This window comes from Strix aluco, chromosome Z (genome assembly GCF_031877795.1).
Source record: "Strix aluco isolate bStrAlu1 chromosome Z, bStrAlu1.hap1, whole genome shotgun sequence".
Classification (NCBI taxonomy): domain Eukaryota; kingdom Metazoa; phylum Chordata; class Aves; order Strigiformes; family Strigidae; genus Strix; species Strix aluco.
In genome coordinates, this window is record NC_133971.1 from 84,864,855 (window position 1) to 84,886,132 (window position 21,278).

The 21,278-nt window shown below is 56.8% G+C and overlaps 2 protein-coding genes across 7 annotated transcripts in view; one reads left to right on the forward strand and one right to left on the reverse strand.

Annotated features, from left to right (window-relative positions):
• Nucleotides 1–10,838, reverse strand: part of TLN1 (talin 1) — a 35,400-nt gene extending 24,562 nt beyond the window's left edge. Inside the window, exons 1-8 of one of the 4 annotated variants that reach the window (XM_074813412.1) lie at nt 10,756–10,838; nt 4,625–4,788; nt 2,300–2,397; nt 1,933–2,062; nt 1,554–1,706; nt 1,131–1,273; nt 593–720; nt 40–100 (exon numbers count right to left, since the gene is read on the reverse strand). In XM_074813412.1, coding sequence (XP_074669513.1) covers nt 40–100; nt 593–720; nt 1,131–1,273; nt 1,554–1,706; nt 1,933–2,062; nt 2,300–2,397; nt 4,625–4,754 — 843 coding nt within the window. In that variant the 5' untranslated portion in view covers nt 4,755–4,788; nt 10,756–10,838. Of the gene's footprint in view, nt 1–39; nt 101–592; nt 721–1,130; nt 1,274–1,553; nt 1,707–1,932; nt 2,063–2,299; nt 2,398–4,624; nt 4,789–4,874; nt 5,047–5,372; nt 5,390–10,088; nt 10,356–10,755 lie in introns of those variants that run through there. The other 3 variants (XM_074813415.1, XM_074813416.1, XM_074813413.1) reach the window with 3 other exon arrangements.
• Nucleotides 10,839–11,119: 281 nt separating this feature from the next.
• Nucleotides 11,120–19,453, forward strand: CREB3 (cAMP responsive element binding protein 3). Of its 3 annotated transcripts, XM_074813202.1 has the most exons (11): nt 11,120–11,970; nt 12,809–13,190; nt 13,805–14,032; nt 14,115–14,373; nt 14,582–14,694; nt 14,912–15,004; nt 15,577–15,683; nt 17,094–17,153; nt 17,311–17,389; nt 17,525–17,606; nt 17,955–19,453. In XM_074813202.1, the coding sequence occupies exons 3-11, from the start codon at nt 13,895–13,897 to the stop codon at nt 18,338–18,340; spliced, it is 1,317 nt and encodes a 438-aa protein (XP_074669303.1). In that variant the 5' UTR covers nt 11,120–11,970; nt 12,809–13,190; nt 13,805–13,894; the 3' UTR covers nt 18,341–19,453. The 3 variants fall into 3 exon arrangements, with proteins under 3 accessions (XP_074669303.1, XP_074669301.1, XP_074669304.1); XM_074813200.1 differs by lacking the exon at nt 11,120–11,970 and having other exon boundaries at nt 11,990–13,190; nt 13,895–14,032; XM_074813203.1 differs by lacking the exons at nt 11,120–11,970; nt 14,912–15,004 and having other exon boundaries at nt 11,990–13,190.
• Nucleotides 19,454–21,278: the final 1,825 nt, after the last annotated feature.

The following is a 21,278-nucleotide window of genomic DNA, read 5'->3' on the forward strand; positions in this document are numbered from 1 at the left end:
AGCAAGAAGCCCAGTTCTCAAAAACCCCCCTGCACGTACCATGAAGATCTTGCGCTCCCCTTTCTGCTTGATGTACTCCTTGGGCAGGAAATCCTTGAGTCTGTCAAGAGACAGCCAAGTCAAGCTGTTAGCAGCAGAGCCCAAAGCCAGGGCAAATGCCTTTGACTACAAAGAGGCCCAACCCAGAGCCTTGGACAAACCCCTGCCAGGGCATGGGCTGGGAGTTTTGGGAAGCAGGAAGGTTGCAGAAGTAATGAAAGCTGCCCCAGGAGCTGCCCTGCTGAAAGTGGGGTGGAGATACTGAGGATGCAGCCCCTTGTGCAGCATCAGGCGTGGCCATATGATGGCCTGGGGTCCCTCCCATCAGAGCTGCTGCATGTCCCTGGGGGGTGCTAGAGGGAGCAGGATGGGGGGCTGGCACCCCTTGCAGCCAGCGTGGACCTCCACGCGTGGGGACTGCGCTGCAGGGAGGAGACCGGTCACACCAGAGGCAAATGCAGCCCTGGAGCCCCATGTGCCAGTGCACTGCTGGGGGCTGCCAAGCTGCTTCAGCCACCTCCAGACAAGCCCAGGGGCTCCCTGGGACACTCACTCCAGAAAGCCTGGCTTGTGCTTCTGCTCATTGTGCGGCCCAAACTGGATCTGGCACTGGTAGCCGGCAAACTCGCAGGCTTTGTCAAAGGAGACAGGGTGGGAACCGTTCAGGATGTCGTCGCGAGCCTGTGTGGGAAGAGAAGACACCACCGTGGGCTGGGCAGCCAGGCAGCCCTTCCACCACTCCCCTCCACACCAATCAGGACCTGTTTTCCAGACTTAAAAGAAGCGGCCCTGAAAAAGAGGAGGATCTAGGACCAGACTGTCCCACAAAGGGACTACCACCAAGCCTGGGAGAGGAACAGAAGCAGGACTTCAGGATGGCTCCCATCAGGCAGAGGAGACATGGGATCCCCTGGGGAGCTCTGGAGTACACAGAGGGCAGGGCTGAGATTGCCAGCGTTGGCTCCTACCCAGGAGACAACTGGGTAGCCTGAAGTGCCCCCCATGGTGGCCCCTGGCCAAAACCCTCAGCCACCAGCTCTGGCAAGGGGCTGGCACAGGGCAGTGGAGCCGGGCGCTGCAGGGAGCTGTACCTGCACGTAGAGCAGGTTGAGCTGCACAGGATCTCGCGAGTCCACGTTCTGGTCGGAGTAGAAGAACTTGCGCCGCAGCAGCAGTGTCTCGTTATCGTCAATGCCCTGTTCGCGCAGGGTCCGGCCGTGGTCCAGCCAGTTCACTGCAGGCAACGACAGGGCGTGAGCAGGGACAGGCACCAAGGCCAGGCCAGACCCAGCTCCAGGACTGCTCACACGGAGTGAGAAATGGGTGTCTGTCTGGTGCATCCTGGCTCTCACCCCTCTGCCCTGGGCCTCCAGGCAGGAGACACTCCAGGGAGTGTGGGCACATGTTCCCTCATCACAGTCCTCTCCGCTCCCCTGAACTGGCTCTTCCCCTTGCAGGGGCCCCTGCTCCCCTTGGCCCAGGCTGACCCCATCCCCAGCACGCCAGGCACCTACACTCATCATCTGTGTGCAATTTCTGCTTGAGCTTCTCCATCTTCTTCTCATCTCGCAACAGGGTCTTGTCCTTCTTGAGGGTGCCTGTAACCTCCTCTTTCTTCTCTTCCATAATCTCCCGAACAAGCGAGTACTCATCGTAGTTGGTGATGCCTGCAGGAGAGCAGAGCACCAAGCTTAGCACGACTTTGCTGCCAAACACAGAGCCTCGTGCAACACAGGGGTGCAGAGCTGTTTCCCCTCCCCAGCATCACACACCCCTCAGACACCCCTGCTGCCAGGCCATCTGCTGCATCCCCAGTACCCCCAGGAGACGCTGCCACCTTTCCCCACCTCCCCACCCCGCTTCCTCCCCGCTGTGGCTGCCCCCTCCTCTCACCGATCCGGGCACAGATTGTCATGAGCATGTCTGTGACAGTTTTGGAGTCATCCACCATCACTGTTTTCACTGTCCCATCCAGCATCCGGATCTTCAGGGGCCGCTGCTTCTTCTTGTACTCCATGGTATCCTGTGGGCACAGCACAGGACAGCTCCCAGCAGCGGCACTGGCACAGGGTGCCTGCATCCCATCATTGCCAACAGCTCCTGTCCCCCCAGTGCAATTGTGGGGCGGGGGGGGGGGTGTTGCTGCAGGGCATGATGCAAGGCAACAGGGCAGGCACCCACACCACCTCCACACTGTGAGCACATCCAACCGCAGGGCCAAGGCAGGTACCAGCTAGAAAGACGTTGGATGGATGCTTACCCCATTGCGAAGCATGTAGTAGTCCAGAGCCTTTCCAGCCTCCAGCCAGATCCCTTTCTTTGGGTCTTCATCCGAGAGGAACAGTCCAAAATCGTTGGCTGTAAAACAGGTAAAAGCCTCTGCCAGGGTAATCCTGAGCAGGACAGGGCCACCAAGACGCCAGCCTGTGCCCAAGGATGTATACGGGTGCAGCCCAGCACATGAAGCACAGCACCACTTGTGAACGCTGGAGCCTAAGTATAATGAGTGGGCAACAAAGCTGGCAAGCAGGCTTTGAGGTACATGTTTTATCACAGTTATCTATGAAAAAAGTCATCTGAAGCATGCCTACACAATGCTGAATTTGGAACTGATAGTCACAACAGAAGGAAGAGCTTGGAGTTGTGGTTGACAGGTCTCTGAAATCTTTGGTGCAACGTATAGCAGCAGCAAAAGCAAAGTAACAAAATGCTGGGAGTCACCAGGAAGGGTGCTGGGAACTGGTCTATAAAACTTAAGACACATCCACACTTCGAGTACTCCATGATGGTGTGGTCTGCACCTCCCCAGAAGGACACAGCAGGGTTTGAAAAGATACAGAGAGAAGCAACTTAACTGATGGAGCCTTGGCATGAGGGATTAAAGGAGCTGGGACTCCTCCATTTGGAGAGGAGGAGGCTGAAGGAGGATGGGATCAAGGCTTACAGAGTCTCAGCGGTGGTGAGTAAGTGCTGTTCACCAAACCCTGCTCCCTTGGGGCTGGGGTACCTCGTGAAAGTGCTGCTGCTGGAGCCCAGGCAGTGGCACTCCAGCGCAGATCCACCGGGATAGCCCCGTTTTCCTGCTGCAAGAGGCCAGGATCATGCCTGGTTTTGCCTTGGGAAAGGTCCTTCTCCACCTTTGTAACAACCCCACGCCGCAGGCTGTCTTGGCTGGCTATGCTTATAATGCGTCATCTTGTTGGCAGCTCTCTGCGGGGAGGAACAAATTCCTGAGCCGCCCCGCTCCTGCCTGGCTAACACTGCCGTTAGGATCCTACTAAACAGGGAGCAGAAAAATCACAGAGGCTTGCCATTTTATTTTTAAATTACAGGAAAAAAAAGCTATTTTCAAAGCAAATTCCAAGAGCATAACTCTAAAGCACTGAAAACTGAGCAGCTTGACCCAGATCCATAACTTGGGTGGGGAGAGGCGCTTCCCGAGTCAGAGCAAGAGCTGAGCTGGAAACCTGCATAGAAACTCCCCCAGTCCAGAGGTGACAAAAAACCAGAGCAGCTCAAAGAGGGACCCCCAAGTGCCACTGGGTAAGGAGAGCAAAGAGAAACAAAAGCTGCAAGGAACTGATATGAAAAGAAAAGCTATGAGCAACTGGAAAGGAACTTGGGAATAAAGCAGTTCCCTTCAAGGCTTTCCCCTTGACTTTTTTTATAAGCAGGCTGGCTCACGCCCAGGAGCAGGAAATGCAATGCTCCTTCCAATGCTGCTACAGCCCTGCATCCACACAAACATCCAGTCCCTCTCTGAAACCGAAAGCTGTGGTCCACTGGCCAGCTGGGCATGGTGCAAGAAGGCATTTCCTTTTATCCTCGAGGAATTTGCTGCTCCCAGATGTCACTACGCTCCCCCTCCTCTTCCCACGACTCCTGACCTCCTGTTTGCTGCCTCTTCCCCGTGGCAGAGATGCTTTCAGGGGCAGCAGGGACTCAGGAGAGCCTCCAAGATGATGTCCCAGAGCCCAAGCCCCCCCATCCACGACAGGGACAGGCCACATCTGCGTAGGCGTGAGTCACATCATGAGCTCGTGAGCCATAAGCTTAATTTTGAGCCTGGCCGCAGCAGGAAAATATTAGAGCTGAGAAGGCTTAGCAAGGTAACAGAGCACCAGCATGGGTGTGGCAGAGAACTGCCATGGGGGGACAGACCTGATGGAGGACAATATATCCCCCAAGAAAGGAGAAACTAACTTATATGGTTTACTAATGCTCACTACAACCCCTGCAACTGTTTAAACCCACCTAGTCCTGGCTAGTGCTGATGGATGCAAGCAGGAGAGAGGAGCAGAGACAGAAAGGACAGCAGGCTCAAATTGCTCAGAGAGTATTTCACTTCCAAACGTGGTTTCCTACCTTACAACCCTGCAAATTTCTTCCAGGGTGTCAAGAAGGGAGCCCAAGGAGCTCAGCCCCTCACCTCAACTGGGCAGGAGGACTTGGACCTTGCTCCCCCCACCCGCTCTGGGAAAGCCCAGATGGGCATGGGGACTAGAGAGGAAAGGGAGATCGGTGGAATGCCAGGAGCTAAACCGGTGTGGCCCTGGCGCAGGGGCCAGCCCCACAGTGGACTTACGCTGTCCCATCTGAGCCTCGGGCACCCGCTCGCGGATCATCCGGCAGGCATCGTACACCATGGTGGAGGGCTCAAACTGCATCGTCTTCACCACATTGCCGATGCTGATCTTCAGCGAGAGGGCAACCATGGTGGCAGCTGGGCTGTCCCCACTCCTGCGTCACCTGCCAGAGGAGATCAGATGGGTTAGCTCTGGCTGCTGGCCCCACTGGTGTGCAGGGTCCTTCCTCCTCCTTCCCTCCGGCAGCACCTCTGCTCCCCAAAAGATGGAACCCAGCTTCTACTGGCAAGCAAGGGCTGCACCCTGCGCTGGTGAGACCGTGATAGGGTCCCGCTTTCCAGCGCTGTGCTGAGTCTGGGGTCTCCGGCCAGCGTTGGGGACCCTTGTCTCCCGGTCCCAAAGGCAATTTTACTCGCCTGTGGGAGTGACAGCAGCTGGCACCCAGCGGAGATGCTGCCAGCAAGGAGGAAGTGAGTGTGCAGCAGCGCACGAGATAAGCTGGGAAAGCGTGACGGAAGGGATTATAATTAAACCTGCTGTGACAGAAGCCACAAGAGGAAAACCAAGCTTTGACCCAGAGCTGGCAGGGCCCTGACCCAGCTATCAGGGCCCCCCACATCACCAGTGGATGGTGCTGAGCTGGCAGCCTGAGCAGAGAGGGATTCAGAGGGATGGAAAAGCCCAGAGCTGCCCGGGGTGGCGAGATAAGGGCACCAGACACTGAACTTGCCTGTTAAAAATAATTACCTGAGGAAAGCAGCAGTCACATCAAGTGAGTGCTCAGAGATCAGGGTCCACAGCAGCAGGTACTGCACAAACCCAGGGCCAGGGAACTGACGCACAGGATGATGTGCAGGAGGGCAAGAGGATCAGCCACTGCAGGTGTCACTGCAAGGGCACGAGAGCAGCACCATGCCATCTGAAACAGGCCCCAAGCTGGGTCCAGCTTGAAGGATCAGCTTCAAGCTTGAAGGATTGTGTAAATCAGCTTCAGACCAAGCACCCTGCAACAGGGCTCCAAACCACCAGGTTTAACGCCACCTAGTTAGAACTATGATCTTTTTATAGCAGAGTGAAATCGAAAAGAACTAACAGAAGCAACAGGAGGTGGCAAATAAGCCGCCCACTTGCCTGACACAGCTTGTATGGCTTGTAAGAGCCCTTTCCTTTGGGTTTATCCCCTGTGCAGCAGCTTTCAGTGCTTTCCCAGGTTGCCACACACCTCGGGGTCCCTGCATCAGGTTCTTTGCCCTGCCCCACTGCTCCCTGCCCTTCTCAGCATTCTCAGCCCCTGGCCAACCTCAACCCGATGCTCTCCAGCAGTGACATGCCTTTTCCTCTCCCTGAGAGCCTGCTCCTGGGGAAGGAGTCCCCTGCTCCACACTGACCCAGGCCGCCTTGTCCTTAAATCTCAGCTGGTGGGAGGATGCAAGAGCACTGGTGGGATGCACCACATCTGCTTGTTCTCTTTTAGATTGATTTTATCCTACCAGGCCTCCTATTATGGCTGTCAAGGAAAGGTTACCAATCACGTGCATCCTCAGCCTGGCCCGGGAAGGTTCTTGGGCAAGGCTTGCTGGCAGCCTCCCTCGCACTGCAGTGGCACACGACAAGCCTGTGCATCCCTGCCTGGTGCTGCCAGCTCCCGTCCCTCATGGAAGGGGGTACACCAGCGTGGGCTGCTCCCAACCACGGACCTGAGTGGGCAAGGGCAGGATCTGCAATGAATAAAAGGCTCCTGCATCCAATTTTGGCCAGGAGCAAGTCAGGGGGCAGGGGTCCTGCTCCTGCAGAGCCATAAAACCATGCTGGTGGTGCAGGGTGGGAGGCAGAGACAGAGGAGCATGCCGCCTCCGCCAGCACATGGAGCAGCTCCAGCTCCGCATTCCTGAGCTGTTCAGCAATGTTTCTGCGGAGGCCCGCGGCCCTCACTGGCTCCGCTGACAAGAAATGAAATGCATTTCGGGTCCGGAGTGAGGGACCCCGGTGGCAGCGGGAAGGAGGCAGCAGAGGTGCTCGCCTGTGCCATTGTTGTCTATCCAGAAGCACCAGCAAAGCTGCAGAGCCAAAGGGACAAGGAACACCCTGCCCTAGAAAGGACTTTTCGAATGTTTCATATGTAGGGCTGGCTGCTGCGGTCACCAGGCCATCTTCTCTATATCTAAAAATATTCTTGAGTTGAGCATAAAGCTGCTTTCAGTCCCTCCACAGGAAAAGAAGAACATGCCACTGCCAGGACAAAGTCAGAGACCATGGAGGAAGGGGAGGGGAGGACACCGGATGGCAGAGAGGAACTGAGAGGAGCCAGGCCATGACTGACCACTTCTGCAGCCTCCTCTTGCCCTCCCAAAGCCACCCAAAATCAGGTGCTGCACCGGAGGCATCCCTTAGCACTCCCCCTTCAAGGGGGCCACCGTGCTTTTCAAGGCCCTGAAGGAGGATGACTGCTCAAGCCTTCCCACTTCCGAGCTCCTACAAATGACAGAGCTCAACAGGGAAGGGGCTCATGACGTCAAGGAAGCCCTCAGAGGAAAGGGAGATGGTTCATTTTGATTCCCATATTCTAGGGAAACAGTTCAGGCTCCAGCAGCTGAACTTTGCCTGTATCAATGTTTAAAGCAGAAATGCTCTCTGCTGCATAAGAAGTATACCTCCTCAAACCCTGGAGAGATTTGTCAGCAAACATGGCAATTAATCTCATGGGGTTTGCAAATCTGCTGCCTCCTGTGAGGGCTTGGTCCCTGCAGACATCTTGTCTCCAGGTACTGCATGGGGAAGGAAAAGCCAGACTAGACATAACAGATAAGACAGTGTGGGAGCCCAGTGCTGCAAACCAGAAAAATAAACAACCAAATTCAAGTTGTCCCTCTGGAAAGAAAAAAAAAGCCCAAACAAACCCAAGTTTTGATGAACACACACCAAATTTCTGTGCTGGCTCACCTCCAGAGCAAGCAAACCCGTTCTCAATCAGTTGTCAGTATGCAAAGGCAGATAAGGCATCAGAGCAGTGAGCTGGCCAGCCGGCAGACAAATCAACACACTTCTGCATTTTATAGCAAGCTGTGTGTAACCCTTTGAGCCATGAGCACGCTCCTGAGCCAATCCCAAAATGGGGGGGTGCTTTCTTGATGGGTTCCCACCCCCTAAGGAGCCGTCCTGCTGCCTTCATCTCACCCTGCACTAGGTGAGGAAACCATCACGGTGGTGGAGGTCTCGGGGCTCTGTTTAAAGGCAGGGGCAGCGGAGGCAGGGCTGGCCGCAGGCAAGCAGGGCCGCGTCAGCCCGAGGAACCACTGTGTCATTGCTGGGACCACTGAGAGCAAATTTTCTGTCACGTGACGTAACTGCTATATTTGTATCGGCTGAGTTTAGCATTGCAAGAATGGTTACAGAGGAGGGTTTATATCTCAAAAAAAAAAAAAAAAAAATCAACCAAAATTCAATAGCAGCCTGCCGGCACACTCACAGTGAATTTTCAGAACAAGCTGCAAAACTTCAAATGCAACAATTTTGCCATTTTTAACATGTTCTTTCTAAGGGAGACTCCGGAAGAGGTTTGGGTTTGTTGGTTGTTTATTTTTTTTATGGCAATGCCAAATTTCACTTGGGAAAGACCCCACTCTGGATCAGCCCCAGACTGGGAGCTGGCTGCAGCAAGCTTTATCAGCTGCAAACTGCCCCACTGCTGGGGTTTTATGCAGGCACGGGGCTGCCAACCAGGCATAGCCAGGCAGGTACCAGGCCACCGCGATGCCTGCCAGCACTGACTTTGCTGGCACATTGGCATCTGCACAACAGCACGATGAACTGGGTCAAAAATTAATCTGGTAAGAAGCCGGACCACGCTCCGACCAGGTTCTCCAGTATGGGACCAGTATACACAGCCACGGCAGGCACCAGGAAAGGCGGGGGGAGTGGGTACCTCAGCCCCACACCAGTGGTAAGGCTGAGCAGCTGCTGATGGTGCTGCACGCTGCAGAGCCCATTCAGCCCAGTTCCTCTTTCCCAGCTGCACGTCCGTGTCAAACGGGAAGATGGTTTCTTCCAGCCGAGACTGAGGTCACTCCTCAGCAGTGCAAGCAGCCAGCGAGCCCAGCCCAGGACCCCCCACGGCACCCCTGTGACCAGCCAGTTGCTAGACATCGCTGGGGCGGGAGCATCCTCTTGCCCCCACAGGGAGGGCAGCCCTGCTCCGTGTGGGAAACAGGCAGGGGATGGGCGGCGGGGGCATAACCGCAGCCTGCCTGCAAGCTCACCCATGCTGGGGTGAAGCAGCTCTGGCTATTAACTGCTGTATTTCCCACACATCCCCAGGCCTGTCTGCTCATGCCGGGCATCCCCTGCCCTCCAAAAGGAGGGGGCACAAACAGCAGCGCCCCCAGGCTGCCTACCACCAAGGCAGGCATCAGGACGAGCAAGGGCAGAAGGACAGTGTACTTGGCTGGCACTGCTTTCCATGGCCTCTTCTGTGTCCGTAGCAAGCTGGCCCTCCAAGCACAGCACCCCGAAAGCAGTGCTCGGGGGGCAACGGGTGCTCCCACAGCCTCTGAAGACCACCAGGTGCCCAAATCTGGGCACCTGTGCTTGTCAGGGCAAGAAACTTGCCCAATGCCATGCCACTGGCCAGACAGAAAGGGGAAAGCGAGAGGAGAGCACAGTCAGGTTTTGGGGGGCATTTCTCCACCCAGCAGTCTGCAAAGCTCAGGTCAAAAAAGGAGGGCACCTTGAAGGTTCCTGTTCCCTCTTCCCCAGCCTTCCTGCTGCCGTCCTCCAAATCTGCTGGGATGTGCCACTTTGGGATGCTCTAAGCTCCCACTGCTGTTGTTTGGTGAGCAAGCTGCGCACTGGGGCCAGTGCTGACCACACAGAGTTGCCTGCTCCTTTAGCGCTTAGTGGGGGGTTTCACCCCATGGTTTTTGGACCCTTTACCAGGCAGCCCGTGGGCTACAGCAAAGCCAAAGATCCCAAAACTATGTCCCCTCCCCTTCTCAGCAGCGAGGCGCAGGGAGAGAGGAGAAGGGAGTAAACAATTATTGCTACCAAATATGGGTCTAACAGCGAGCGATGAAGCCACGGCAGAAGCATGTAGACATCCTGCCGGCAGATTCAAAGGGCCGGGGAGCTCGCAGGGGCGCGGGCAGAATCTGACAGGGCGCGGGGCTGGGCAGAGAACAGAGGATGGGGAAGGGTTTCCCTTGCTCGGTTAGCTGCTCCAGCCAGGGCACGGTGGGGACCCAGGCTTTTCCCCGACGGGGCTTCAGTCATGCCCCGCAGCACCCACCCTAGCCCCACGTGTCCCATCCCAGCGTCCCATCCCAGGGAGCGACGACCAGCTCTGCCTCTCCCGGGGTGATCGGCGGGAGCTGCCGGGGTGACCTTCCCCCGCCCCGGTTGCGGCATGGCCGTGGGGACTGTGTCCTCCGGCGTCCCCACCCAAAACCGCGCCGCGGGCCGGAGACTCACTTCCCACTTGCTTCCCCCAGCGTACAGGCAGGGTGGGCAGGAAGGGCAGGGGGAGAGCTTCACCGACATACCCGGCCGGCACCAAAGCTCGTCCCCACCCCGGTCGGAGGGTCCGTGCCCGCCCGGGCCTCTCCCACTCCGTCCCCGAGGACCCCCGCGGCGGGGGATGCTGGCCCGGGCCTAGCGAGCACAGACTTCGGGCCGAGGCCTGCAGCGGTGGCGGCTATTTTAGGGCAGGGTTAGGACAGGGCCGGGATTAACGGGGCCAGGCCCAGCCCGGCCGTGGCTGCCCGTGCTGCCCCGGGCCCTCCGGTGGGCGTCGGCGCTCGGGAAGCTGCCAAGCCCCGCGGGCGACGGGGCGCGCCCCAAAACTAGGCCAAGGCGTGACCAACCCCCGGAAGCCCCTGGGTCACGGCAGCCTGAGGGCGATGCCCCGGTGGCAGCCGGGAGGCCCCGGTAACCGGGACGCTGCTCCTCCCCCCAGCGCCCCCGGTGGGCGGACGGGGGGGCTCCCCCCGAGACATCCGTTTCCGGTAGCCCCCCGGAAACCAGGGCACTGCCGGTCACCGGGACCCCATGAACCGGTCCCCCCCCCTCCCCTCCCCTCTCCTCCCTCCCCTCCCCGGTTACCGGGACCCCCTGTCTTCCCCGTTCCCCGTCCTCGTACCTGGGAGCGAGCAGGAGCAGCGCGGCGGCCCCGCTGAGGCTGTGGGGAGCTGGGCGGCACCGCCCGCTTCCCGCCCCGCCGCCCGCCGCCGCGCATGCGCCGCGGCACCGCCCGCCGCCGGCCTGCACGGAGCGACTCGGCTCGGTACCCCGGCGCTGCTCTCCGCCCGGAGCTACGCGCCGCTCGGTACCCGCGCAGCCCGGCCCCGCGCCCGCACACCGGGGCCGTGCTTCGCCCGCTGCTCGGACACCCGGAGTCCGCAGCCCCCGGCCGCTCCACGGGAGCCCCCGGCCGCCTTCCTCTTCCCCCCCCCCCCCCCCGCCCCAAATCCGCAGACCCCGGCCGTTCCGCGGGCATCCCTGTCCCGTCCTTCTTCCCCCGGGCCCGCAGCCCTTGGCCGCTCCACGGGAGCCTCCGGCCACCCTTCCTCTCCCGCCCCCCTCCTCCTCCAAACTCGCAAGTGCCGGCCGCTTCGCGGGCATCCTTGGCCACCCCCCCCCTCCCCGAGCCCGCAGGCTCCGGTCGTTCCGCGGGCATCCCTGCCCCTCCCCTCCTCCCCCGGGTCCGCAGGCTCCGGTCGTTCCGCGGGCATCCCCGCCCCTCCCCTCCTCCCCCGGGTCCGCAGGCTCCGGTCGTTCCGCGGGCATCCCCGCCCCTCCCCTCCTCCCCCGGGTCCGCGGGCTCCGGTCGTTCCGCGGGCATCCCTGCCCCTCCCCTCCTCCCCCGGGTCCGCGGGCTCCGGTCGTTCCGCGGGCATCCCTGCCCCTCCCCTCCTCCCCCGGGTCCGCAGGCTCCGGTCGTTCCGCGGGCATCCCTGCCCCGCCCCTCCTCCCCCGGGTCAGCAGGCCCTGGTCGTTCCGCGGGAGCCCCCAGCCCCGCCCTTCCTCTCTCCCCCCCTCCGAGCCCGCAGCTCCCAGCCGCTCCGCGGGAGCCCCCGGTCGCCCCCCGCCCCGCCCTGGGCACGCAGCCCCCGACCGCTCCGTGGGCATCCCTGTCCCGGCCCCCCTCCACCCCTGTCCCGCAGCCCCCGGCCACTCTGCGTGAGCTCCGGCCCCCCCACGCCCCCTATACCTGCCCCCGCCGCCGGCCAATGGGCGCCCGCAGGAGCCCCCGGGGGGGGCGGCGCCGCCGCCGAACGCGCGGGACCTGCTGGGCGGCGGGTGGCGTCGGTACCGGTCCGGTGGCAGCGGTGTGGCCGGGCGGCAGCGCGCTCAGGTGAGAGCCGGCACGAGATGGGGGGCACCGGGGGTGCGGGACGGCCGCCCTCCCCTCGCCCCGGCCGGGGTGGGCGGGCTCTGCGAGGCGGCCGGCGGCAGGACGAGGGCAGGACCGGGCGCTGCTGGCCGGGAGAACTTGGCTGTCTCGGGGCGTCCCGGCGCTGACAGCACGCCGGTGGACCGCCTGGGGCCGGGGTCCTTCCGTCCGCGCTGTCAGGCCGCGGGGTGCGCTGTCCGGTCCGTGCGGGCAGCGGCTGTGCCTCGGGCAGCGGCACGCCGTGGTGTCACGGCTGGGGCTGTGAGAGGCTTCTTGGCTCGGTGGACAGCCTCGGGTGGGTGTCCAGGCGCGGAGGGGAGCGGTTCCTGCCCAGCGTGCTCCGGTCACCCTTCCTTCGGCCTCGCTGGCTGCTGTCTCCTCTTGGTTCTCATTCTCCCCTTGCTGCCTGCCCAGTGCGTGCTTCCTGGGTGGAAAGTCCTCGGTGTCTGTGGAAGCAACGGGCCCTGGTGTTGCCCAGGGTCTGCCCCGCTCCCCTTCCTCTCGCTGCTCTGCTTTCTGCTGGTGAGACCCTGCTCACCGTGCCCGGCGGGCAGAGCCGCCCCGCACACCAGCATCCTGCTGCTAGGCAGCTGGCACAGCAGCCCTGTGACTGGGGCCTGCCCTGGCTGCCTGGTTTTGGGTGGGATTTTTTTTGGTTTTGGAGGGTTTTGGGATTTTTGGTGTGGGGGTTTTTTTCAGACTGTGACACTTGCCAGCTAGATGTGAAAGTGTAACGGTTCTGATGGGGAGGTGTGGCAGCTGCCCCCAGTCTGGCTGAGTGAGCAGTTCTTTGGTTCAGGCATCACCAACAAGCAAGCCTGACTGATACCAGCCCTGTGGTGCAAACTGTGAGAACAGTGCGAGGCCAGATCTCGGGCACCAAGGATTCTGGGCTACATCTTATCGGGAGATAACAGCATCAGCCTGAGCTGAGACTAGACAAAACTAAAGCTGCCCCTGCTACAGACTTACTCAGACACCAAGGCGGGGTTTGACTACAGTCCATCACTTCACACTATAAATACCTGTAGCCTCCTCAAGCCCGTTGAGCTCTCCTGCGTGGCAGCAGGCTGCACGGCAGCAGGCTGCACAGCAGTGATCTCCTCTTCAGCAGAGACGCTCTCAAGGTTACTTCTCGAGGCTGAGAGATCCATTAGCCGGCACCTGATATCTACAGCGAGGTAAGCAGCCTTCTTACATTTGGTCTGAAAGTCTATTGTATGCTAGCGACATGTAATAATTAAGCTATACTGGGATATATATGGAAACGTAGTAAGTAGTAGAGGTTTCACTGCTGTCTAAATTATTGTTTAAATCATCGTTTAAATCACTGTCAAATCACTGTTTAATTACTGTTCAATGATCACTTAATCACTGTTTGATTACCATTTTATTTCCATTCATTCATTGATTAATTATCATTTGATCATCTTTTAATCATGAATAAAACACTTTTAGTTAACCCCACAATAATGACTTCTCTTAATAATTTGCCTGCAAGAAGAGGCTGGCTCCGATGGCTTCGCACTGGGGGTATAGCCCCTTTGGGGCTTCAGTGGAGCAGCAGGGTCTTGCCTGCTCTCCACAGCAGAAAGCCTGGGACCCTTCCACTTTCCCTCTCCTTCGTGAAGTTTTTGTGTTCTGGGTGGAGCATGGCTCCTGTGATTGGGTCCAAGTAGGCTGGTGAGGAGATTGGTGTGGTGGGGCCACTGGTGCTGGCATAGTAGCCTTGTTGGGGAAGTGCTTGTGGGCTGGTTGTTGCTGCAGGGCCCTGACAGCTGTTGCTGTTGCACAGAAAGACTTTATCTGTACGGACTGAGGGACATCTTGAAGGAGGGCTGGTGTCTCCCCCTGTGCATGTGCTCAGTTTGGCTGTCCTGCTCAGATGTCGTACCTAGAAGAACTGTCTGCCCTGGTAGATGAGGACCTTCTTGACTTCATCCTGAAGGATGGTACTCCCTTCCCTGAAATCCCAGGGGAGGAGAACAATCTGCTGGAAGGCTGTGGCCTGCTAGACCCTGAGGTGAGTTCGTTGGGAGTAATCGCTGCTGGGTTGTGGTTCAGGAGGTTTGGCTCCCTGCTGAGTAAAAGCTTTTTCTCCGCAGCTCCTGGACAAGGACACTGATGATATGATCAACTCCATGCTGAGAGAGTTAAAAGATGAACCAAGCACGCTGCAGGATTGTTTGCCTATTGACAGTGACAGCAGCATTTCTGAGGATCAGCATCTGTCCCAAAGCTCTAGCAGCAACTTTGCCATCAACCACAACGTGCAGGTTGATCACAGTTATTCCTGCCATCTGGATTGGCCTATGCTGGAAAGCATGAGGTCTGACATGGCAGAAGATGGTTCCGTTGACCTCGGTAAGTGATGTGCGTGGGCGATTTCTGTCCTGCCTACAGGCCCAAAAGCAGTGTTACATTGGAGTTTTTTGGGTGGGTGCCAGGCAGCAATGCAGAGCGCCAAGTTTAGTGGCTTTCTGCTGCTGTAAAATTGTGGTTTTGTGCTACTCAAGGCTGGCAGATCAGGTGCTGCCTCACTGACACCCAGCACTTGACTCTTATTCCCCAGGGACATGGATGTGTTTGGAAGATCCAAGCAGGACACTGGGACAGAGCTCCAGTTTCCCCACTGCTGTTGCTGGGGATGCCGAACACCAGCTTGTGCCTGGAGCCACTATGCAGGTGCTGACTGCCATGCGTGTAGGCCCCAGCTGTTGCTTCTGCTCACATCTCCCCTTCTCTCCTGGCTTGGCTTCTGTGAGGGATATCTCTGAGGAAAGCATGATGCTGCTTTGGGAGAGCTGATCCCGGTTCTGTGTGCTCTCTGCATCTCTCTCTGCCATGGGATGAACTCCCTTTACTTTGCATTCTCAGCAGGCATGTTTTTGCGGTTTTCTAGTTTGAGTTCCCAGAGCTGTTCCTGACAGAGGAGGAGAGACAGTTCCTGGAGAATGAAGGTCTTTCATTACCAGCCTGTCTGTCACTGGGCAAAGTAAGTCCTCACTACAGCCTGTCACTCCCAATCACACTTGGACCTCTCGAACGCTTCAGCCAGACTAGGGGTTTGAAAATACAGGATGGTGCCTTGATGAGAGCATTGGTGCCCAGGTGCTGTGTTCAGGGCAGTGTGCAGCAGGGCTTGGAGTCCTTTTCCTCCTTCTGAGGCCTGGGGGATGTCCACGTGCCAGCAGCCTCTGCTGTGCTAATCAGGTAGATACAAAGAGCAACGAGACCTGGCTGCTGCCAGTCTCCCCACTCATGACTGCTTGCAGGAGGCAGTTACACCAGAAGTGCCTCCAACCTACTTTTTCCTGCTTGCTTAGTGGCTTGTGAGTTGCATGCTTTTCATCTCCCTTAGGTATGCCTCACTTTTGCTACACCAGGGAAGCTGCTGGCTGCATCAGCAGGCCAGAGTTTGCCTGGCAGCTCCTGCGGTTCATTCAGTGGTGTGGGAGGGACAGAGGACAACAGCATGCAGTCTGAGCACTGAGATGTACACAGGGTTTGTGAGGGCTGGATTGCCAATGCCCTAGGGTTACTGCTAACAAGAAATGGTCCTTGCAGGCTGAAGACCAGCTTCTGAAGGACATGTGTCAGAAGATCCAGAACAAGCAGCCAGCCCAGAGTGGTCGTCGCAGGAAGAAGAGCAACATGAATGGCTTGGAAAACAGGTACAGACAGACAGCAGTGTCACCCGACACTGAGAAGACAGACAGGTCCTTTTAGGGATCCTTGGCAGAATGATGATGGCATTAAATTGTATTTCCCATTAAAGCTTTGTTATGTTATGATTATTATACGACAGAATTTATTATTAGAATGGCATAGGATTTCTACAAGCAGAATCAATGTAGTACAATGTACAAGGAGCGTAATACAGAATTTATAATACAGCTTCTTATATTTTCTAATTGCCTAGATCCTAATACAATGTAACTTAGGATTTCTAATCACCTAGATCCTAATACAACCTAATTTATGATTTCTAATCACCTGGACCCTCTGCAGATCAGGTCAGATCTTCATACATGGTTTGCTGTATCAATATAATGTTCGTAATCTAGACTTGAAAATGATATAAAGGAATATGAGTGACTCCCTCGGTCATGAGAGGAAGCAGACGATGGTGGAGGTGTGCCTGGCCAGGAGGGTCCCAGGTCTCACTGTCCAGCAGCAGCTCCGATCCAAGTTCCCCCTTAGGTCTTGTAACTGCTCAATTTTATTGACAGTGCTCTGTGCTATTGACAGCTCTGTGTGCTGTTACACTTCCCTGCTCTGTGACAGGGTCATCAACAATACTGGGCTGGTGGGGTGCCTGGGATCTTCAAGGCCGGTAAGGAAGGGAATAACCAGCCTGGAACCCAGGAACCTTGATGCTGGTAGGGAGGGGAAGAAGAAATCTCTTTGGTTTGTCTACTTGGTGTGGAGAACCTTCAGGGCCTGATAATGAAGGGACAGGAATGAACATGTGACCAGTCATAAAGAATGGCTGCTCACCTCATAAAATGGCATTAGCTGTGGTAACCACATTGCCAGGGATCGGGAGCAGGGGGGACTGGTCAGAAGCAGCTGTGCTCTGCCACTGCTGGGGTCCTGCCACTCTGGGCAGAAAGTGAGGCTGACCCTGTGGGGCAGCAGGTCTCCTCAGGGATCTCAGAAGCTCAAGGCATTGCCTGCCCTGCTCTCTTACACTTGGAGATAGCCCAGAGCTTGCTCTGTTCAAGCCAAGGTGCTGGCCTGCCAGGTCCAGCCCGTTCTCCAGATCAGACTAGTTTGCAATACAGCCTGATGTCGTGGACCTGCAGGGCTGGTGTGCTGCTAGGAGTGAGCATCCTTATGCATTAGTCTGGTTCTTCTCTGTGGGACTGGGCAGGGCTTGCCCCTCCCCAAACCTGTTGTGAGATGTTGCTCTCTGGGCTTTGCTCCTGATGGTGCTAGGTAGACCCCAGGAGCAATTTCATCTGCCCCAGCCACCCAGAGGTGGTGGCTGATTAGCTGAGGAGAGACTCTGGTGAAGTTCTTGCTGTTGACTAACAAAACTTCTCTGTTTTTCCCCCATGCTGTTCTTCTTTCCTGGGAAGGATGGCAGCTCAAAACCACGAGCTGGAGAAGAAGGTGCAGCTGCTGCAGGAGCAAAACAGGTGAGTTCTTCTTGTTGGACATGGCAAGAGATGTGGTGAGGAAGGCTGTTCCTCTTCTTGGGACTGTGGCCTGTCCTGGGCTGCAAAGAGGAGGGGAGAGGAGCCTGCAGCTCCTGGTTCAGCACTGCATTAACCTGCTTTGCCTGCTTCCCTGCAGGTTACTGCTCAGGCAGTTGCAGAAACTGCAGGCCTTGGTGAGACAGTCTGCCAACAGAACTACCACAGTGAAAACCATGGTGAGTGGCTTCAGCCTCAGCATCTGTGATGGGGTCTCTGCTGTCCTTATAAGTTTGGGAGAGAGGTATTTATTGCAGTTGTTGATGGCTATCCATGTCCTTTGGTGAGATCTGTGCTGATTTTTCTGTTTCCAGGTTATAATTCTATCCCTCTACCTGCTTCTCTCCCACAACATCTCTGCGTTGGAGAGCACTGAGCAACAGCTGGACCCGAGCGGTGAGTGCCTGGGGGCTGAGGCATGGCTCCAGATTAAATGCTGCTTTCTGGGGCAGAGCACCAGGTTTGGCTTTGCTGTCTCACCCCAGCTCTGGACTCTTCCTCAGCCCTGTTGCAGAGGCCTGCCTGGGCCAGGGGTGGTACAAGAACTGGAGGATCCAGTCCCTCTTGGAGCACAAGCTGTGCTTGTGCCTGGCAGCTGTGCATTATCCTCTCGCCACCTCCCCTGGGAGGAGGCACCCTTAGCTGAACAGTTTGTTCCCCTCTTGTGGGCTCTGTGTCAGCCCGTGCTCGGAGCAGGACATTGAGAGGCTGGGAATGACGGGGCTGGCTCTACCTCTTTTGCAGTGCTGCCACAGCAGAACCATGAGTTCCCAAACCAGGTGGTGGCTGTTGTACAGGAGGATGCTGTGATGAAGGAGGTGACCCCAGTGCCTGAGGACCCCTCGATGTCAGGCATCTTCAGTCAGTTATGGGAAGTGTTGCAGAGTCAATCCAACACTGATCCCGCATCTTTTTTCAATAGCATCTCATCCTCCGACCTTCCTGCAGCAGCGGGCTCTGAGCTGGGCACTCCTCAGCCTCAGGAGCAGTGCCCGGAGACCTACATTTTGCAGGTGCCAGTGGAGTGGACAGCCAAGGAGCGGGAGGAGGTGGAGCATGCTGTCCCAGTTGTCATCGAGCAGCAGCATGCTGATGAGATGAACACCACCACCTCCTGCTTCTTGGGGTGAAGCCGAGCACCCTGCCAGGCAGGGACATACAGAGCTGCATTAACATAATCTATCAAAGCAGATTCTTCTGAATACTCTCCCAATTGCTGGCAGCTCAGAGGGTTTACCAGGGAGGAACTGTTTTAGAGTTGACCTGTCAGACGCTCTACTCTCTCTATCTTTAGAAGGACCCTATCTAAGAAGGGGTAGGAAACTCTGGGAACTTTGCTATGCTGCGGACATGGCTAGCAGCATGTGGTGCGTCCTGTGGCTTGCAGGGATGGATTGTGGCACGGAGGGTGAAGGTGGTTGGCCCATACTTGGTCTGACTGGGTGCAGTGGGTGATGGAGGCCACTGTCCTGCTTTTTCCCTGCCCAGATGGAGGTGAACAGGCTAGGTCCTGCACCTGTTACTGTGTCTGGTGGCTGCAAGCATCAGTCCATTGTCCCTTCCCCTTAATCCTGCAGTCTTGCCTGATTTCTAGGTGCAAGATAGTGAGCTGATCTTCAGTGCCCTCACAGGGAGTGGTCTTGCCTTTGCGACAGACTCTGTCGCCTGTTCCTGCTAGCTTTTGAGCCGTGGGCACAGCCTGGCTAGAGAAGGTAATGTGGAGTCCTTCCCAAGCCATGTGCGCTGTTTCCCTTCCATAGGGTCTGAGCCTTTCATCTCCGCAGCCCTGGGAGTGGGGTTTCTGGGCTTCAGGGGGAAGGCATGCCTTCAGCCGGTGTGCTGTCGGGGTGTGGAGCAGAGAGCAGCAGCAGTGCTTGCTCTTCCGAAGGCTTTCCTGGCCACAGGATGGTTTCAAAGCTGTGTCCTCTTATGCCTGAGCTTTGCTGTGCTGGCTGGTGAGGCAATCAGCTGTCATTGCTCGCCAGGGCTGAGCAGAAACACTTTGAGCTGGTGAACAGTATTTCCTGGAGGGCAATTTAGTAGTACCTGTTGAGCATCACTCCTCATGCTATTTTTAGGACATTTCATAGAATCCTTTAGAATGGTTTAGGTTAGAATGGACCTTTAAATGTCATACAGTCCGACACTCCTTCAATGACAAAAACATCTTCTACTAGATACGGATAATAGTTAATCATTTTCTTAGTAACCACATCTAAATAAATACTAATGGTGTGTGACTATGTCTTCTGTGCTCATTTCAGTGAGGGTCCGGGCTGCTGGGTGGAGGCTGGGGGCTGCACCAGGAGCTGGGAGCGTTGCGTGAGGAACCTGGGGGTCTGGGGGGTGATCAGTCTCGCAGCCTAATGAAGGGGAATGCGTGCTGCCTTCCCTTCCCATGGCTGCGGCTGTGCAGAGGGGCTCGTTGAGGCATGATCCAAGTTTGTGGGGCAGTTGCTCTGCTCTCACCCCCCCTTCAAGGGTGCGAAAACAATCTTGAACCACATTTGGAGACGAGTGAATGTTGTGAGCACCCGGCGCCCACATGTGACCTTGGATGCACCCAAGCAGGCGCTGCGGAAGCAAGCAGCTTCCCCGAAAGGAAAGGAGCTGGTGTCTGCCCCCACCACTGCTTTTGTAACGGGGAGCTGCACAATTGCAGGAAGCAGAGCAGAGCCAGGGTGGGCTGGGGGTCGTGGGGAGGGCCTGGCCTGTTGGGTGGTTGCTGAATCGAGGCTGGGCCCTGGGTTTGGTTGGGATCACTGGGTCCACGGGAGGCAGTAGCAGATCCTGAGCTCAGACTGTGGAGTCCAGCAGGGGGTTTGGGGGTGCGGGGCCCAGCAAGGTGATGGTTGCAGGCAGAACCATGCTTGCAACCCACCCAGGAAGCAAAAGGGTGCTTGTGCAGGTAAATGTGTTTCTGCCTGGGGAGGAGAGACAGCCAAGGGGCTGCTCACCCATGGGCCCTGACTCAAGACAGGCAGAAGCACATTCATAACAGGATCAGGTCGCAGCTCTGCCCTGGACGGGGCAGGCAGCCAGCGAGCATCCCCAGGAAACTGGACCTTTTTCTCCAGGAGCCATGCACGGTGTCAGGAAGGTCTAGGACCCTGTTCTCACTTTTCATTTCATTTTATTATTCCCAATTCACTATCTGAGATTGCTAAGGAATCTCAAGAACTAACCTTGAGAGGCATTTAATTTTATTATTGTTAATTCACTTAGTATCTGCTGTGCTAAGGAGTCTCAAGGAGTAACCTTGAGAGGCATCACTACTCAAAGGGAGACCCTGGCGTGCAGTCTGCTGCTGTGCAGGAGAGCTCAACAGGCCCTGAGGCTATCCACTATTTATGGAGTAAGTTGATTGATTTCTATTTTCAGACCAGCTGTATTTCAGTTGGTGCATGCTCAACTAGTCCTCAGCTGTTGAGCAAGATTTATGGCCCTTATCTATTGTGTTGTTATCTGTCTCTCCAGAGTCCAGCTTAAACCAGATGCAGCCATCGTGACCACCACTGGTGGCTATTGCTTTAAGCAGAAAGTGGAGGGCTGCGGAGGAGCACACCACCACACCAGGGCTGCTATTTTTCATTTCTTTCTGTGTTCTCATGTCAGTCCCACAGCGAGTGGCTCTGAGCCAGCAAGAGGAAGGAAGCCCAGCCTGGGCCTCACCTTGGGTTAAAGGGCGGCCATGATGAAAGTGCCTGGCATGAGTCCTTCAGCTGAGGAGGCTTGCACCTTGTTTCTATCAAACAGAGGAACAGGAGGCGCCTGGTATTTCTGCCATCCTCCTCCTTCTCCTTGCTGCAGACCCTCCATGACATCTTTTTCCCTTGCATGCTACAGGGATCAGAATGCAGGCCATGTGTGCATCAGCACTGTGTTTGCACACACACACAGCCCCGCACTCCGGCTTAGGTTGGTGTTAGGGTCCCTGCTTGCCCTCCTCACTGTGTTCCCTCTGTTAGTCCCAAGGTTAACACACATACTACACATGTCCTGGCAGGTGACTGCGTCAGCATTGTGGGAGCACACTGACAGACCAAAACCATGAGCCTTTCAGGACAG

Bases quoted from the DNA above. Each gene is read 5' to 3' on its own strand.
- CREB3 (XM_074813202.1), top strand. From the start codon at position 13,895: ATGTCGTACCTAGAAGAACTGTCTGCCCTGGTAGATGAGGACCTTCTT. The intron at 14,033-14,114 runs GTGAGTTCGTTG...TTTTCTCCGCAG, and splicing joins GTGGCCTGCTAGACCCTGAG to CTCCTGGACAAGGACACTGA. The intron at 17,390-17,524 runs GTGAGTGGCTTC...TTCTGTTTCCAG, and splicing joins CTACCACAGTGAAAACCATG to GTTATAATTCTATCCCTCTA.